The sequence below is a fragment of the Protomyctophum parallelum genome (genome assembly GCF_964188405.1).
Source record: "Protomyctophum parallelum genome assembly, chromosome: 1".
Taxonomy (NCBI): Eukaryota; Metazoa; Chordata; class Actinopteri; order Myctophiformes; family Myctophidae; genus Protomyctophum; species Protomyctophum parallelum.
Window position 1 is genome coordinate 36,221,054 of NC_139697.1, and position 18,318 is coordinate 36,239,371.

Here is an 18,318-nt window from a genome sequence, read left to right on the forward strand (position 1 = left end):
TGACAGTGCTGTGACTTTGACCCAAGACCCAATGTTTTTGCCAGTTGACCTTCAAACTACCCCTTGCGACCTATAAAATAATTGGACCTCCCATTTGCAGTCGGCTACATTTCGATTAACCAATTGTGTTTGAGAGAAGGTGTGACCATAAGTTGTAAACCACGCCCAAGAGTTTGAAGCGCTGCTTGTAAATGAAATGATTGACAGGTGTTTCAGCCAAACGGATTTTCTGAACAAGGTCACTTGTCCAATCACTGTGGTGAGTCAGAAAAAGAGGTGGGTCATTGCTCCTGCCGGATGTAACCTCTCGTTGCATCGTCCTCTGGAAATCACAACGTGAGTAACTAACGTTAGCTTCCTAGTTTATAAGATCAATTCTCAATGAAAATGGCAAAAGTAGAATTAGTATTTTCGACATTAGCGATGTGACTGGTTGGCATTTCTTGCACTTGAACGAGAAGTGTTTGTCGTTTGCAACAGTGGCAGACTTTTGAATTATGTTGAATGGCAAGCTAGCAAGCAAGCTACACACCTGATTTAGCATTAGCAGCTTTGCTAACGTTATGTGACATAGGGGATTGGCAAACCATTTTCAATTCATTAAAACGTCTTTAGTAAAGGAAACTGCAATTTGACCAATGCTGTCTTCTCCATTCATAATATAGTGTTGTAAACTAACATGGTTTGCCATTTATCTGCTTATCTCCTATGAATGAGTATGGCCCTGGGCTATCCAATGGAAGAAACTAATGCAATTATTGTCAACCTGCAGTGTACTAGCAAACGGATGTTTACAAATTCTCCATCGTATTTGGTGTGAATCTTATGACACTAGACGTGGTCAAAGCCGTGTGCCAATTATCATTGTCATACGTCAAGATGTAGGTGGTTTGATTGGTCTCTTCCTCTCCCACAGGCCCAGTCAGAATGGGCAGTGTATTGGCTGCCAGTTCCAACCCGCCACCGGCCTCTGGCGGTGCTGCTGGCCCAGGGTTGACAGTACCTCCGGGGTTCGGTATGCCCCCAGTGTCTCCACTCATACCCTCTGCTGATCAGACAGAGACTGAAACTCCATTACCCAACCCAGGGGCATTTGAGGAGTGCCATCGAAAATGCAAAGGTAAACATAATTGTATTGTGTATGTGACTTTTAACACTACATTCTCAATCTTCTCTCTAACCATAACAAAACAAAAATAACTGTACTGTACATATATTTTATTGCTACTATTGTTGATGTCTAGGATATATTATTGTATGTCTTTAAATGCGTATGTATTGTTGAATACACAGGACTACAATACAATGGAAATTAGCCGCAATTGTCAACACTAGATTAAAAATTTTTTTTGGATGAATCTAGAGTTGCAATACCCTCCATTGACATCCTATTGATCCAAATTGCATTTCCGATCTGCTTGTTGAACTCGCCAACATTGCAGCTGTAGGGAAAGCTTGAATTAAACTCTTTCAAACTGCAAAGCATTTGTTTAATAAAAATCCACTGTAGACATGTTCTGAGCTACTTTAAGTTTATGTCAAGGAATTCTGTGCAGGTGATTATTTTGTTGATTCAAAGTGTTGGAGTTTGGAAGCACTAGTTTTTGTGCAAATTCGAAACGGGTGGTACGCACTACGCAGGACCGCTCAGTGACTTCGACGAGTGCTTCCACCTGCATAGAATTTCTTGACAGAAAGTAGCTCATTTTACGCTTATTTTAACGATTTGCAGATTGAAAGGGGTTAATTCAAGCTTTCCCTACAGCTGCAATGTTGTTGAGTTTAATGTCGTTTAATGCAAGCAGATCGTAAAAGCAATTTGGGTGAGTGGGGAGTCAATGGAGGGTATTGCAACTCTAGCTTCATCCCATTGTAAAGAAATCTAGAGTTGCAAATTGCGGCTAAATGAAAATAAGCCCTCATGGCTTTTTGTGTTATCAAAAAGTTTTAGCACCATTGTATAATCGTACCACTATAGTGTTTGCAAACTGTTAAAGTATTCAATCAATCAATGTGAATTTTCTACATTGGCATATGAGTCATGACAATGTAAGTTAAATTGAGTAGAACAATTTATGTGCCTGATAAAGCTATTATGCATTTACTAGTTTCGAGTTTCAAGCCCTAATCACTTGTGTTCCTCACAGAGGTTTTCCCTATGCAGATGGAGGGTGTCAGGTTGGTGGTCAACAAGGGGCTCAGTAATCACTTCCAGGTCAGTACACTTCACCAGGGATCTCCACCAGCTTAGAATTAAACGCTTTAGTTGCTGCTAGCAATACATGTCCACACAATTATTTTGCTCTTATTGCCAATGTACAGTTTGTGATAGGAAATATTGACACATGTGGAACAAAGAATAGAACTTACGGTATGTCTACAATGCCATGGAACAGTTCAAGATGTTCATACAATAAATTACAAAATCTAATCAAACATTAGACATTAGACTCTTGGCCAGAATGACTGAGATGACTGACTGAGAAAATTGTACAGGTGATAATCATGTTTTGGAAAGTAATTTTACTGTTATCTTTTCAGCTCTTCTTAACTGTCCTGTAAACCTGTATTTGCTGTTTTTGTTTTTGCCAGTTTCAAGATTTATACTAATTGTTACTTATCTGTGTTTAACTGTATTTTCATTGATCTGTAAGGTGAATCATACTGTGATGTTGAGCACCATGGCGGATTCCAGCTATAGGTTTGGTGTCACATATGTTGGATCTAAGCAGACAGGTCCAGCAGAGGTATGCAACTACTTCTAGTATGTATGTATGTTTGTGTTGTACATACAAGTTGTATATATTTAACTGCATTTCTTTAATATTATTGATTTATTTCTCTAAACCATTCATCTGTATGTTGGTATTCAGTCTTTTCCAGTGATAGTGGGAGACATGGACAACAGCGGCAGCCTTAATTCCCAGATCATCCACCAGGTCTCAGACAGAATACGTTCCAAACTTGCCTTCCAGGTAAGATCCTCTGTCGCCTGTTCCTTTATATTTAACCAGTTTTGAGCGTCACATCTGCTGTTAATGATCAAATTACCGTAATATCCGGACTATAAGCCGCAACTGAATATAAGCCGCACCAGCCAAATTTAGGGAAAATCCCGTTTACAAGCCGCACCAGACTATAAGCCGCACCGGAATATAAGCCGCAGCTACGTTAGCTCAGAGCCTGAGATGGTTCTGCGTTAGCTGTAAAAATCCATAGATTAGCCGCACCGTTGTATAAGCCGCAGGGTTCAAATCATGGGTAAAAAGCCGCGGCTTATAGTCCGGAAATTACGGTAGTTGTTTGCCGAAATGGCCACACATCATGCCCTTTTAAAGGCGAGTTTCGCACAAGCTGTTTTCTTACCGTATATGAAGACACGTATCCATTCGTCATTGAAAAAAAATGCTGAGCGTTCCATAACGAATTAGCGGATTTACCGTCCATGTGGGTCAAACGCTAGAACTCCTATTCAATCGCACAATTGTTTTTTGTTTACATCTTTTCTAGATGATATGACAGCAACACTCCATCCAGTGTTGTTGCTGTACTCTTCCTGTTCTACGTGTGCTGACGTTAGACTCCTACGCTTTTCTTAAAGGACACAAAAAATTGTGTCAATATACATCAACTTACTTTTGTAAAAGGTTCTTTTAGGTTCTCTTTATGTTTGTCTAATGGGTGAATCACAGAAGGCTCAGCTGTTGCCTGCAAACCAGATGAATCTGCCAGTCTGGCTAGCTCGGCTATACTCTAGCTATATTAAAAATACTTCCCATTGTCACTGCATAGATATTAGTCTGGAATCTGTGTGATGCCTGCATTTTAAAAGAAAAGCCTCTGGCGATAATCTTGCCCCATATTTGCATACTGGGCCCTGATGGTGCCCCACAACTTCGGGGGCAGCGGAATCCAATCACAACCGAGCAGGGCCACACTTCAGTTTTTCAGTTTCCAGCTACATTGTTACATGTATGGCAATCTATTCTTTCTTTTGTTTTGTTTTGTTCTTTTAATTTTATTTTACAAATGTCCCTTATGGTTCTGTTTCCAGACACAGCAGCAGAAGTTTGTGAACTGGCAAGGTGATGCTGAGTTCAAAGGGGAGGATTTCACTGCTGCTGTTACCCTGGGAAACCCAGATGTCCTTGTAGGATCCGGTAGGTCAGCAGACACACACACACAAAACAAAGGATACGTTACGATCATAATGCCATGACGTGATATCACTATCTATGACCCAGGCTTTGTTTTTCTGTTGAAACCCTTCAAGTAACATTATAAAAAGAACATAAATCACTCAAGTTAAAGCTCAACATCACTTATTTCCCTTATCTTTCTTAGGAATTGTCGTCGCTCATTACCTCCAGTCTCTTACCCCTGCCTTGGCATTGGGAGGGGAGCTAGTCTACCACCGCAGGCCAGGAGAGGAAGGCACAGTCATGTCTCTAGCTGGCAGATACACAGGTGAGCTACAGCTCAGAAATGTAACATACCCATGCTAATGTCATTGTGGTCCATTGTACTCAATTCATTAGCACATTCAACACAAACAACTGTTTCCATAAAACACACTAATGTACATATCTGCTACATGTATTTGTCTCCCTGCCTGCCTCCCTGCTATCAAGTGGGTTAACATTAAAGATAGCTAAGCACATCTCTCTTCACGATGTCATTTATGACTTGGCCCACATCCAACACAAATGGCTTTTCCATGATACCTGAAAGTAGATTACTCAGCTTTCTATCCGTTTAGCTACCAAGTGGTTAACATAGATGGTACAGTACACCTTTAATTTGCATTACAATGACCCACATTAAAGCTTCATTGTTTCATGTTTCCTCTCCCTTGTAGGCAGTAACTTTGTTGCCACATTGACACTAGGGGGCGCTGGGGCTCATGCTTCATACTACCACAAAGCCAATGACCAGGTATTACTAAGCCCTCTACATCTCTTGTTTGCATGAAGTGGTACTTTTGAACCTATTCACACGGTGGCCATTTTGCCCAAACAGCATACTGTACTTGGGAGTGGTAAGCCAACAGAGTGTGGTTTCTCACTCCCCCAAGTATTATGATAGGGCACAATGGCTTCCGTTTGAAAGTAGTCAATTATTGTGCGTCTTTCCATTGTGTACCCTTATACGTATTTGTGCTACTCGAATGCCAAAAACTCTTATTCGCCATGATGGTAAATGTCCCACTTCTCAATCTTCCACAGCTGCAGGTGGGCGTGGAGTTAGAGGCAAGCACCCGTATGCAAGAAACTAGTGTATCTTTTGGCTACCAGCTTGATCTACCTAAAGCCAATTTACTATTCAAAGGTACGGCTTGTTTTCACTTTGCTTGTCTTATAGAAAAAATAATTGCCTCATTTTGCCCATCTGCAATTTCTCTCTGGCGAATGTATTTCTTATTTAAAATGAAATGCTGCCCTATTTATTTCAAGTAATGATTCATTTCTGTCTACTTTCCCCCACCCAGGTTCAATAGATAGTAACTGGGTGGTGGGAGCCACATTAGAAAAGAAGCTGCTTCCACTGCCTCTCTCCCTTGTCCTGTGCTCCTTCCTCAATCACCGCAAGAACAAGTTCCAATGTGGATTTGGGGCTACCATTGGTTAATCTAACTAACGAGGGGAGACAGTGTCTCCAAAAGGACTTCACTGTATGGACAGATACAACATATATGTATAGATTACATCATCAATGCTATACAGTGTTTGCATCACCTCCACTTGTGTCCCATGTCTTGACAGAGAAGATCATTATTATGTTATACAATTATACCATCTTGTGTGCTTAATGGACTCACCGGAAGATACATGTGTAAATACATTTAATTTAGTAGTATGAAAATTAATCAACCAAATTATCAAAGCTGAATGCTTAGTTTATAACAGATTATTGGCAGAATATTGGGTGAAATTGAAAATTTGGTTCTATACATTGACATACGGAGACCAGTCTTGGATACTTAAAGTCGAGCTGAAATTATATTTGGTGGGGTGTATTTATCGTAACAGGATAGGGAGGCAAGGCATAACATTGAGCGGAGAGCTTCTGTATGCGCATCTCATCCAATCACAGTGATGGGGCAGGGTTGAACCACAACCTCCAGACACCCCGCTATCTGTTGGTCTTTTACCCACGTAATGAATGTTTAGCTCATGGTGAGCCACCATGAGTCCACCCGCCTGGAGGTCACCTTGGCATGGTGAGCCACCATGAGTCCACCCGCCTGGAGGTCACCTTGGCCACAAACTAAATGATATTAAACAGAGCATCGCTGAATGGGAATTATGTTACTGAATAGCCTATTTCTCCACTCAAATTCTTCTCAAGTTCAAATACGCTTCAGACAAGTTTCAAGTAAGGTTTTTGGTGCTCAACATTAAAGGACAGTATATAATCATCAGAGAGATGAACCAAAGTCAGATGGTGAACTCTTGAGGAAGATTCCCGTCCATGTCAGTCACCCCAGCAATAAATGTTCAGACTTAAGTGCCCCAGTGTTTTACTATGGGTAGTTATTTGAAGTGCCCAGGTAAAATGTTCTTTTCTTATGTTTTCAGAAACTCATTTTAAATGGAATCTGTAAAATGACAGTTTGCTGCATACAGGACCACCCTCTAGTGCAGGGTTCCCCAATTAGCCGCCCGCGGAGCGCCCCCTTGTGGCATTAAATTGTGGTCAGTAGCCTCTGCATGTCAAACTGGGGGTCCTTTTCAAATGGGGTCTTGCCCTGAACATTAATTTCAGGGCAAGGGCAAGACCTCGCCGACTCGGCCCCCAGCCTGGTACCTTAGTCAAAATATGGCCCTTGAGGAAAATGAATTGGGGAACCCTGCTCTTGTGTTTGTAGCATAATGATTCTTATATCTGTGTGAAACATTGATGTATGGGCAGATGTAGTCATTTATCGGTTGAAATTGGTTTGTACCTGCTGATGTAAGCATATCATACATTTAAATGTGGGGGAAAAGGATGCACATGTTCAATAGGTCCCCAGTGTTATGGCAGATAAACTCGAGTTTGTAGAGAAAAGGCCTTGTGCACACCTACAAGGACGGGTGCGTCATTTCAGCTCGACTTACATTGTTCCTTGGAAAGATCCAAATACAGTGCTCATTGTTTTTCTCTTAGTTCAGTGCCTGTTCTTTTTTCTTTTCTTTTCCTCCTTTGTAGCCTATTACTGTAAAAGTCAGTCTTAATGGCATGAAACAAATGAAGTTCTATTTCCTTTTCCGTTTGAATGGAGCTTTGTTTAGGAAAGGATCGCGATTCACAATCTGTCACTGTAAGTTTGTTTAGTTTTTACATTGTTTTTCCTCATGGTACATATATGAATGGTATATATTACATGTATATATCTATTGGAAAACATAAATGCCATTTCTTACAAAAAAGGAACTTGTTTTTCATTTATATTCCAGTTTATGTTTTAGTTGTGTTAAAACGCTTGCTAATACTTCTCATAAGCTTTTCTTAAAATGGAATAAAGCACATATATATAAATTGTGCTTCATTCCATATATATTACCTTATAGGAATGATGGAAACGTTGAATGCAGACTTGAAATGGAACTTCTAGGTGTAATGTACGGTAGGTAAGTATAGTGAACTCCAATGTGAATTAACTTGTCTTACACAAGTAAGGCTCTAAATACTTCAACCTAGCTTTTATTGCTAAATTTGGGTGAAAACCATTTCAACTGCATTCTAGCAAGTCTTTATGCTGGTTCTCATATTGGTGACATGATTTGTTTTCAAAGCGGTAGTTGTAGTGTGCTTTTTAGCACACATTACCACCACTGTACTAGCAGCATCTAGAAGTAGTCCGCAATAATATTGTTGGAGATTTATGATTGTATGGTAATGCAAGAATAGTTTTGAACAAAAAACAAATGACAAGTTTCTTGATTTCACTATTACATTTGAGTTCAGTTTGTATTTTGAACCCAGTGTGTCATTGGAAGTCTTGAGACACTAGTGTTTGTGTGTATGGGTATTGTTTGGCCTTATTCTATACTAGACAGCACTGAAAGTGAAATCTACAGTGGGTTTGAATGTCACTATATTATGTATTGCCAACCCACGTCAAGTTCTTAACCTACCAAGAAGCAACAATGCAACAATATCACCTTGTGGCACCGACTAGAAATGTAGAATTATCTTGCATTCAGTGACAGTGGGCTGTACAGTGGGAGTACCAGTATGTAAACTGTTTGCCGGGTCTACTTAATATAACGGTGTCGGTAGGCCAATCAGAGGCAGGCGGGGCGTTACCATGTCTATACAGTATGCACGGACGTAGAATAGATATACCGGTACGCTACATGCAAACTAGATGACACCAGAATATTGATTACTGTCTTGGTTTAAGCAAGATGCATGCTGCTCCCAAGGCTCCTAATTGCAATCAGGTCTTATTTATACATGTTATCAGTTTTCTTGGTATTGCAGTAACCAAATTCCTTGTGAAAGGCAGATTAGGTCTGTTGATCTGCATGAATAGGATGTTAGGAACCCTGCACGGTTACACCCTATATTTTTGTGTTTCATTGAATTAACTAGCACAATATGTCCACCAATAGTAACAATTTTCCTCCTATCTCAATCTAAATTGAAACACAGGAAATCATAAACATGACTGGAACATTTTAATTTAAATAATTTCACATGGAAAGCAAACATACAATAAATAAATAAAGATGAATTGTCTGTTGCTGCAGGATGATACAAAGTGCAAAGTATATGTGGGCCTTTTTGGTCATTGATGAGAGAGATGTTTATTTTTTACTGGGTCTTCTTGGTGAAGAACTCCACCAGAGCAGTCAGCTGATCCTTGAGGTCCTGGGCATTGACATCCAAGTTGGCCCTCAGCTCCTCTCCATAGGGGGCCAGGTTCTGCTGGACCTCTTGGGTTTTCTGGGCCAGCTGGGTCTGAAAGCTCTGGGTCAGGGGAACAATGCTTCTCTGGTAATGCTCCAGGCGCTCGTCCATCTTCTGTTTCAGCTCCTCGATGTTGGGAACCATCTGGGCCTTCAGCTCTGTCATGCTCTTGTCCAGGCTGGCCTTCAGCTGCTCGGTCTTCTGGAGCAGAGTGGCTCTCAGGGCTTCTGGGTCCATGGCCTCAGTGTAGGGGGTCACGTCCCTCCTCAGCTCCTCCACCTGCCTCTGGAGGTTTGCCCTCAGCTCCTCTGTGTAGGGCTGAACCTGGGCACTCATGGTGTTGAGCTCTGCCTCCATCTGGGCCTTCAGTTGCTCGGCCTCCTGTGACAGCTTGGTCAGGAGGTCCTGAGTCAGGGGAGCCACCTGCTGACGCAGGGCTACAACGTAGTTGTTCACGACAACAGCACTCTGAAAAATCCTAGAACTGTTCAGAGACAGACAATTAATTGTACTGTGTTAGTACTTGAATGAAAGAACCATAATCTGTAAATTGATGTATTACTATTACCTGTCCACAGAGAAGGAGGCTATTTATTATGCTATGCCGTAATGCCGATGACACCCAACTGTTTCTATCCTTCCCACCCTCTGCTACTCAGGTGGAAGAGCGCATCACTGCATGCCTGGCTAACATCTCACAGTGGATGTCTTCTAACCACCTCAAGCTGAACCCAGACAAGACTGAGCTTCTCTTCTTCCCAGCTAAATCCTGCCCCATGCGGGAGCTAACTATCTCCATAGACAACGCCTTGGTAACCTCGGCCCCAACAGCAAAAAACCTTGGTGTTGTCCTGGACAGTCAGCTCTTGTTCAAAGCACACATTACAGCTGTCACTCGATCCTGTAGGTTTATACTCTATAAAATAGGACGAATTAGACCGTTCACCGTCACCCAGTAGTCAGCCCAGCTCCTAATCCAGACAACAGTCATGTCAAAACTTTACTATTGTAATGCCTCCCTCCTTACTGGCCTATCGGCATGCGCACTTAAGCCTCTCCAACTGATCCATAATGCTGCAGCTCGCTTGGCTCCCCCATAACTTGCAAGTCTGATTGAACTCTACAAACCCTCCCGCACACTCAGATCATGCAGCCAACGCAGGGAAGCTGGAAGTACCTTCACTAAAAATGCCGGGACAACGCTCCACATGTCCCAAACTCTTCTCGCTTCTGGCTCCAAAACTATGGAATGCACTTCCCATTACAAACAGAACGGCAGCCTCACACTAGACATAGCACTATAAAGTAGCCTATATATGCATAGTTTCATTATATAGATATTCCACTGTTACGTTCTTAGTTTACTGTTTACGTATAATTCATGATAACTACTGTTTATGTATGTGATGTATTGCCATGCTTTTTGTTCTTGCTTAAATCGCTCTGGATTAAGAGCGTCTGCTAAATGCCTAAATTGTAAATTGGGTAGTGTGTTCATTGTTGCTGGAATGAGTCTGGTGAAAACGTTGACCGTGTTTCATGCTGCTTTTATAAGTTGAGACTTACTTCATTTCCTGTCCCAGCTCAGACTGTTTGATCTTCTCCAAAGAGTCCTTAGCAGTGAATGTGACCGTGGCGACGTAATCCCAGAATGCATCTTTCACAATGTCAAGTTGGGCCTTTGGCTCCTGCTGCCACAGGATGTTGGCATTGCAAACTGGAGAGTAGACAGATTATTTGCCACAGGATATCACAACTTTATATTTGCATTAGTTAGTTAGTTTAGTTGTCTATTTGTTATATGATTTATTTATATTTTGAGTTACTACAACTAACAGAAACTGCCTGATGCAAAATGTTTACTCACCAGAGAAAAGAGTAAGAGCGAGGACCACAAAAACCTTCATGATTGATGGTGGCTGAGGAAGATGATTTTATTTATTTTTTAATAATCTGTTTAACTTTTATTAAGTGGCATGGTTAGGTGGACACGACTGTCCAACAAATTTCTTACCTTGTATGAAGGCAGCTTGCTTATCCTTGTCCTAGTGACGACACTGTTTGTGTGGTGTGATGCAGGTGTCACTGTGGAACTTTTATAGCTGTGTTGATGGACAAAGTCCGCCACAGTGTGCCCTGCTGTAAATGTTATCTCGCCACTCCATGTCAAATCCTCTGATGTATAGAATTGTATCATGTAAATACAGCATGATTCAACACAATCTTCAGTTTCTCTGCTTTACAAATAACATCACTTTTATAGAAACACTTATACCAAGCAGTTACACAAATATTATTGTGTCAGACAGATACAACCTTTTACCGTATTTAATATCTGCCTTAGTATTTGTGCTGTTGGCCCACAAAGATTAGCCCTATTGCTTGTATGACATAATCCTTGTATGTGCCAACATACAAGCAATACAATATTTCTAACTCATTTAGGGAGTATGCTGGGTAAATTGTAGTAACATGTTTCTAAATCATCTTGTGAAGGTGTGATATTTCAGTGCACGCATATGTGGATTATTTGCAATGTAGATGACCACAATAGTGACCTTTAACAAGACAACTTAATTCAAATGGACTTTTGAAGGTCTGGATCATCTATAATATCCCTTTCCTTGTTTTGTGTGACAGCTGTAACTTACTCCCTGTCCCCCGCAGGTGGAAGAAAAGGGGAAAAAAGGTCACACTTTTGATAGACTTAAAAACAGTGTGCCTTATCAGAGATGTCTTTCAAAAATATTGAACCAAAAGGTGTGCAACCTTATCACTTTGCCCGGTGGTAATCACTGTTTAAGGATGAAGAACCCACTCAGAGTCAGGACTCCGGGTGGGTCAGCAGCATTCCCTGGACTTCACCCAGATAACCACCACACAGGGTCAGATTAAACTATTGGATCAAAGTCCTTCTCAGACAATTGTGTGTGTGTGTGTGTGTGTGTCCTTTCTATTTTAAATACATACATACATATATGTATGTATGTATATATACGTATGTATATATACAGTAGGCCTAGGTATGTATAGAGAAAAAACAGCTGTAACCTCGTGAAATTATTTTCTTTTATTTGTTCCAACTTTGTCCAAAATGTCAAATTTCAGACAACCAATATATATATATTTTTGAATTACATTTGAATTAAAATAGAAAATAGAGTAATGTCAGTTCTAAATAGGGAAGCCAGGTTGAAAGTGGTTAAATGTACTGTAGGCTACATAGCATGACATAATGAGTCTGTTTTTCACTGTCCTGTAAAGTCCAACAGTGGAGTAGTGATTATGATGTGGAAGTAAGGCTGCGCTACAGCATGGCACTGACCGCTGGACTTCGTCCCCATATGTTGCTATACCAGCGGTATCTATACGTCCTACAGTATATATACTCATCCTCAGTCCTCTAAAACACACTCTCAACAGCTGACTGTCACCGTGCTGGCTGGCTTGTACAGGTAATACATGAATGTGCATGTTGATGATTTTGTTGTATGGATGTCAGCAGTGGCTTCAGAGGTATTGTGCCTGCTTGGGATTCGGAAGGTTCCCTTTTTGATCCCCAACTCCATGTCAAAGTATCCTTGAGCAAGACACTGAATGCCTTGTATTGGTTTCCTCTGCTGTCACTGTGTGAAATGGGTGAATGTAATGCACATTGCATGGCACTTTGGATACAAAGTGCCATGCAATGTGCATTACATTCATACTTCAAACTGAATCTCAACTGAAAAAGGATTTTGTTTCATGTACTGTATAAATGAGGAATTAGAGTTATTCTAATATGATTGGTAAATGTATTTGTTGTCACGATACTAAAAGGATGTTCCTGACATTTTCCTCACATTTTCTAGTAACATTTGTTATGTTTTTTATTTGCAGTGTCAATCATGAAGTTCCTTGTGCTGCTGATCCTCGCTGTGTTCACTGGTAAGACATAGGTTTAAACCAACATGTATAGCAAATGCATGTCATAAATGTAAAGTAATGGTATTCTCTATTAACTTTATATGAACCATATCTCTTCAGCAGATTGCAATGCCAACATTGTGCAGAACAACCAACCAGCGCAACAACTTAACATGGTGAAAGACGCATTCTGGGACTATGTTTCCAAGGTGACGTTCACTGCAGAGGATTCCCTGGAAAAGATCAAACAGTCTGAGCTGGGACAGGAAGTCAAGTAAGTCTCTCAAGAGTAGTCTGCAGCCATCATACAAATTCTGTAACTTCTATTCTGCTAATGATGAGAGTTTGATAACTATAATGAAGAACATTGTGAAACCTAGCAATCCAGAATTCAAATTATCACCTCTGGTTCTGTGTCCGCAGCACCCTCATCTCTGAGAGCACTGATGCTGTCAACAAGCTCAGTGCTGTCATGCGTGACCAGGTGGCTCCCCTGACCAAGGACCTCATAACCAAGCTTTCCCAGGAGGCCGAGCAACTGAAGACCCGTGTTGAGACTGAGCTCAACACCATGAGCGCCCAGCTGCAGCCCTACGCAAAGCAGCTGACCACAGACCTCCAGAGGCAGGTGGAGGCGCTGGGGAGAGATGTGACCCCCTACGCTGAGGCCATGGACACAGACGCCCTGAGAGCCACTCTGCTCCAGAAGACCGAGCAGCTGAAGGCCAGCCTGGACAAGAGCATGACAGAACTGAAGACCCAGATGGTTCCCTATGGCGAGGAAATCAAGGAGAAGATTGACCAAAGCCTGGAGGAGTTCCAGAGGAGTATTACTCCCCTGGCTGAGACGTTCCAGAGTCAGCTAGCCCAGAAGACCCAGGAGCTCCAGCAGAACCTGGCCCCCTACGGAGAGGAGTTTAGGAGGACTCTGGACATCAACGCCCAGAATGTGAAGGAGCAGCTGGCTGCTCTTTGGAGGTCCTTCAATAAAATGGACCTGTAAAATGGACTAACAGCTTTTCTTCGGCAGACAGAAATTGCTTACCAAAAGGTCATTTCTCCCAGAGAGGCAAAAGGTCTCCCATTTTTATTAGTATTTATATGCTCTTGAAAATATGTAGACGTTATAACAACAGCATGTACTGTATCTACCGTACTCCACTTCTGTGAGTGTGTCAATTGTTTTCTATAAAGCATCAATAAAGAAGTAAAATGTATTCTGTATGTTGTCTACGGGTACATTATAGCAATCATTACTTTCAAAAAGGAAAACATACCCCCAAAGGACTGCAAAACCGTACGATTTTAAACTCAGAGTTAAATTAATACTCAGGATTATCACATTATCTAATAATATTATATATAAAGGCACTTATTGAGACTCAAATGGAAGAAGAGAAAGAGACAGAATGCAATGATCAAGAGAGATACCGTAACTTACTACATCCTAGATGTCTCATAGGTATTATTCGATTATCATGCTCTAGATCAGCGGTTCCCAAACCTTTTTGGCCATGCACCCCTACTGTTACCTACTGACCTAGCTGATGCACCCCCGTCATGGAAATATAAATTGCATATATTGCTATATAAAGACATTTTCCTATTTATCCACATATGCACATGAACCTGAATATGGCATTTATATGCAGCATAGGCTATATTCTGCATATAGGCCTACTTGCCATATATTGGTATAATATGTTAGTATATCTAAAATAAAACCATAGCACCATTAGTCTTTTCATGTCGCACACCCATAGAAGCGCACCACAAGGGGTGCACGCACCACAGTTTGGGAACCACTGCTCTAAATGAAACATTCACAACAGTGACTGTAGTAATCCGTTGAGCGAACAGCCTGCAAATACAGAAGCAGAAAGACAAGACAGACAGATAAAAGCAAAACCGTAGCAATCAAATGAAAGCAAACTTTTAAAGTATTGTTGATTAGTAGCCTATCTGATATGTTACTGCAAATAAATTGCAAAATAACTAAGTGGTTTCAATAATATCGGATCATATCGGATAATTATTGTACAGGTGGAAAAAAAACTGTCAGCTGGTTGAAACACTATCATCAGTTCAATTTTGTTGTAATTTAAATTATTATTACATTTATGACTAACCTCCCTGAGACTGGGAGGACGGGGTTCGATCCCTAGCTGGCCGGGTCATACCATAGACCAGGGGTCCTCAACTAGAAATGCTGAAGGTCCACTAATATATTTTGAAAAAGACTAAGGTCCGGTCCCATGAGCGCGACACAGGCCACGCAGCGGCCAGCGGAGAGCGGGGCTCTATGCCTGTTTAGTAGGTCAAACCAAGGCAAGCTTATACAAATCGGATACCTCCCCAACCAACCAATCCTCCAATACTGGGGTGCAGAGTATGGAAATAAAATGTTTTTACAAATATTCCCCTCCAAAAATTCACAGCAAATGTATTGTGTTGATTTACAAAGCAGGCAAATCTTATTTTGTCAAGATTTGCCTGCTTAATAATAAGAGAAATAGCCCCTTTTTTCTTAATTTAACAAAAAATCTGACTAATCTGAAGTGAGTGTACTGTACTGTACTGTACTGTACTGTACTGTACTGTACTGTACTGTACTGTACTGTACTGTACTGTACTGTACTGTACACTGCATGTATGTCTGTGTGTTAGGCTGTGCAACAGTGACACTTGGTGGTGAACAAACGCTATTTTCGTGCTCGGACACATACATAGCTGTCTATACGAGTGGTTGCACCACTCAAAAACTAAATTAATACTCAATAAACTCCCCCTTTGCCTCATGCCCTCATCATAATACCTCACAAACACCAAATGACCATTATCGCTGGTATCATCATAATACCTCACAAACACCACCAACTGACCATTATCACTGGTGTCAGTGGACCACTGCTGGGGAAATGCATTCTGCATTTTATATTCCCACAAAGCTGTTTGGACAAATCACCATACAGTAATTCAGTACTTCTGGTTGCTGTGGAATCTGAGAGTGGAATTGGCTTTATTTTAGCTGTCATTTCCTCCTTTTCTAAACATGTTGTTCATCACTTCATTATGAACAACATTATTTTATTTAAAAAATAAATAAAAAACTGTAGTGTTGATTACCTTTTTATAAAGGCTTGTTCAGAATGTAAGAGTTGAAGAACCATCATTGTTCATGTTAGAGATGGCCAATGTTACCACATGAGTGTGCAGCACAAAGGTTCATTCCAGTGATATGACACAATACTGACCTTTGGCCTTCTGATTTGTTTTCAGCTTTTATACTGGAATATTGACTCGATATTTGTGTGACTTGGACTGGCAAATTCCAATATGAGTTTGACTCAGTGAATGTACACTTTGAGTTGTTATTTGTTGATTTGGATTTTTCAAAGTGGAAGAAACTACAGGCCTAAAATATTTAATTTGATTTTTGTTAGATCATTATAGACTCAAATAAAATATTATAATAATGACTTTTCAATCTGAAAATTAAATGTATAATCTCTAGGTAAATTGAAACCCCAATTAAAAAATATAATTCATAATGTGACATTACATTTACATTGAGCACAATCGTCTCATGTACTTTTAATGTGCAACGTGGCACTAGCAGCCAAATGACAACACACCCTTTGAGAGGACACATCACACAGGTCAGTATATCGGATCACACCACTGCAATCTAAAGTGTATAAATAGTTGTAATCAGAGAGTGTAATCAAACAGATCGTTGAGGTGAGTTGAGAACCAACTGATGTCTATTTCTCCTGTCTTGGATAATGGTATTTCAGTGAATAAATATTTATCTATCTTGTAATTATCTCAAGTCACTCCAAATTCCTCAAATACAGTTAAGAAAGAACTGCAAATATACAGTAGGCTACAATATATTCATGTAGACATGGTTATGATGGGGTCATCCCTATGTTCCCCAGGTTCTATGTTCCCCACTTACCTTAGGGTAAGTGGGACTTCAGTGTTTTGTACTATACAATTGTATGTATAAGTACAGAACAAAGAATGTTTGTTTTTGCCATCTTTGTTGAAGAGTCTGAGCATGAGCAATTATGTTTTAGTTTATTTTATGCAAGTGTTAATTTTTAGTTGGCTAAGACTAGATATTTTAAGTAGCCTAGGCAGGCCTAAAGTTCAATGGATTGTTCAAAGACTGAGCTTAAATCAGAATTTGCTACTAAAAGTAACACTAAAACTAAGTTGCTAAGGTTTCTAGTTTAGGTTTATTCTAAGTGGAGAACAAAGAACGTTTTTTGCATGGTGGGGAACATAGAACCTGGGGAACATAGGTACGCTCCCGTTATGATTTGTGTGTGTATGTGTTTTTACATTGTATATTGTATTACAGGTATACCGTGTTATGGTCATTATGAAGGTGTTTGTGGTAATCCTCGCTCTGGCACTCATCTCGGGTGAGTTCACATCTACTAAGAAACTAAAACACCCACGACATGAGAGAAACATTATTCTATGAGTATATTGCATTTCCCATCTGATTGATTGATTGGGGGAGTCCCAGTTTAAAACAGTTTGACTGTTAAGGGTTAGTTCTAAATCTCTTCTAAACCCAATGTAGGAAGCCAAGCACAGAAGAATAATCAAGATGTTACATTGAGGTGAGATATATCCCATTGTTTGTGATAATGCCCTTCCTCACTTATATTATTCCTGAATGTAAAAACAATATTGGCACTACAAAAAAACCTCAAAACTATTCCCTTAAACACTAAATCATTTATCTCTCCCTGCAGCACATTCATCCAAGCCACCATGGCTGACCTGGCCAACATCGCAGACAACCTGCAGACGCAAGGGCTGGGACCAGTGGTGGAGCGTGTGGCGCAGGACCTATATAGACCCGTGCAGGAGCTGGTGGTCGGGGCCTCTGGTCGTGTGGTGGAGCTCGCACAGGAACTGCAGACTGTCATGGAGCAGAGTGCTGATGATGTCTGGAACAGAGTCAGCCCCTACACCCGCAAGCTGAATAAGCGTCTGAACAAGGACGGACTGGAGATCATGAAGTGAGTTAGTTTGGTGTGGACGGTTAAAGGTGGATTTTGTAGTGGTTTCAACTCCACTCCAGGAGGCCTAATAGCAAACTGTTGCATTTCATTCAGGCTAATCTAATCTGACATATTTTGTTTTCTCCTAGCTGCCACACGCTAATGTATACTAGATGTACCTGAATATTTTACTTACAGTAATAACTGATCAGGTGTTTCCTGCAACACTCACGCACACTCTAGTTTAATTTATAATTTTATGAACAAATGTGTACAATACCATTTTAAATATGACTTTAATATGAGCAGCACAAGGCTGAATACTCAAGGTTATTGGAATGTACTGAATTCACTCATAGCAAACTATACACTCCTGCTTCCTTTACCCACCCTCTTTCTCAGGAAAGCTGACATCTATTTGATCGAACTTCAGTCCTACACCTCCGATCACATGGACTCAGCAAAGTCTCGCCTAGAGCCCTACTTTGCC

The 18,318-nt window shown here is 40.7% G+C and overlaps 3 protein-coding genes across 3 annotated transcripts; 2 read left to right on the top strand and 1 right to left on the bottom strand.

Moving 5' to 3' along the window:
- The first annotated feature begins 199 nt into the window (after positions 1-199).
- Positions 200-7,521, top strand: tomm40l (translocase of outer mitochondrial membrane 40 homolog, like). The gene is made up of 10 exons (XM_083763344.1): positions 200-336; positions 917-1,120; positions 2,148-2,215; positions 2,655-2,747; positions 2,874-2,975; positions 4,055-4,160; positions 4,345-4,467; positions 4,859-4,935; positions 5,226-5,328; positions 5,489-7,521. The coding sequence occupies exons 2-10, from the start codon at positions 928-930 to the stop codon at positions 5,626-5,628; spliced, it is 1,005 nt and encodes a 334-aa protein (XP_083619470.1). The 5' UTR covers positions 200-336; positions 917-927; the 3' UTR covers positions 5,629-7,521.
- Positions 7,522-8,802: 1,281 nt separating this feature from the next.
- On the bottom strand, positions 8,803-10,805 carry LOC310868387 (uncharacterized protein; the record flags this gene model as incomplete). The annotated part of the gene is made up of 3 exons (XM_083778817.1): positions 8,803-9,382; positions 10,465-10,615; positions 10,766-10,805. 3 exons carry the CDS (start codon positions 10,803-10,805, stop codon positions 8,803-8,805), a joined length of 771 nt encoding a protein of 256 aa, XP_083634943.1.
- Positions 10,806-12,785: 1,980 nt separating this feature from the next.
- Positions 12,786-13,807, top strand: LOC310868479 (uncharacterized protein; the record flags this gene model as incomplete). The annotated part of the gene is made up of 3 exons (XM_083778936.1): positions 12,786-12,825; positions 12,925-13,078; positions 13,228-13,807. 3 exons carry the CDS (start codon positions 12,786-12,788, stop codon positions 13,805-13,807), a joined length of 774 nt encoding a protein of 257 aa, XP_083635062.1.
- Between the last annotated feature and the right edge of the window lie 4,511 nt (positions 13,808-18,318).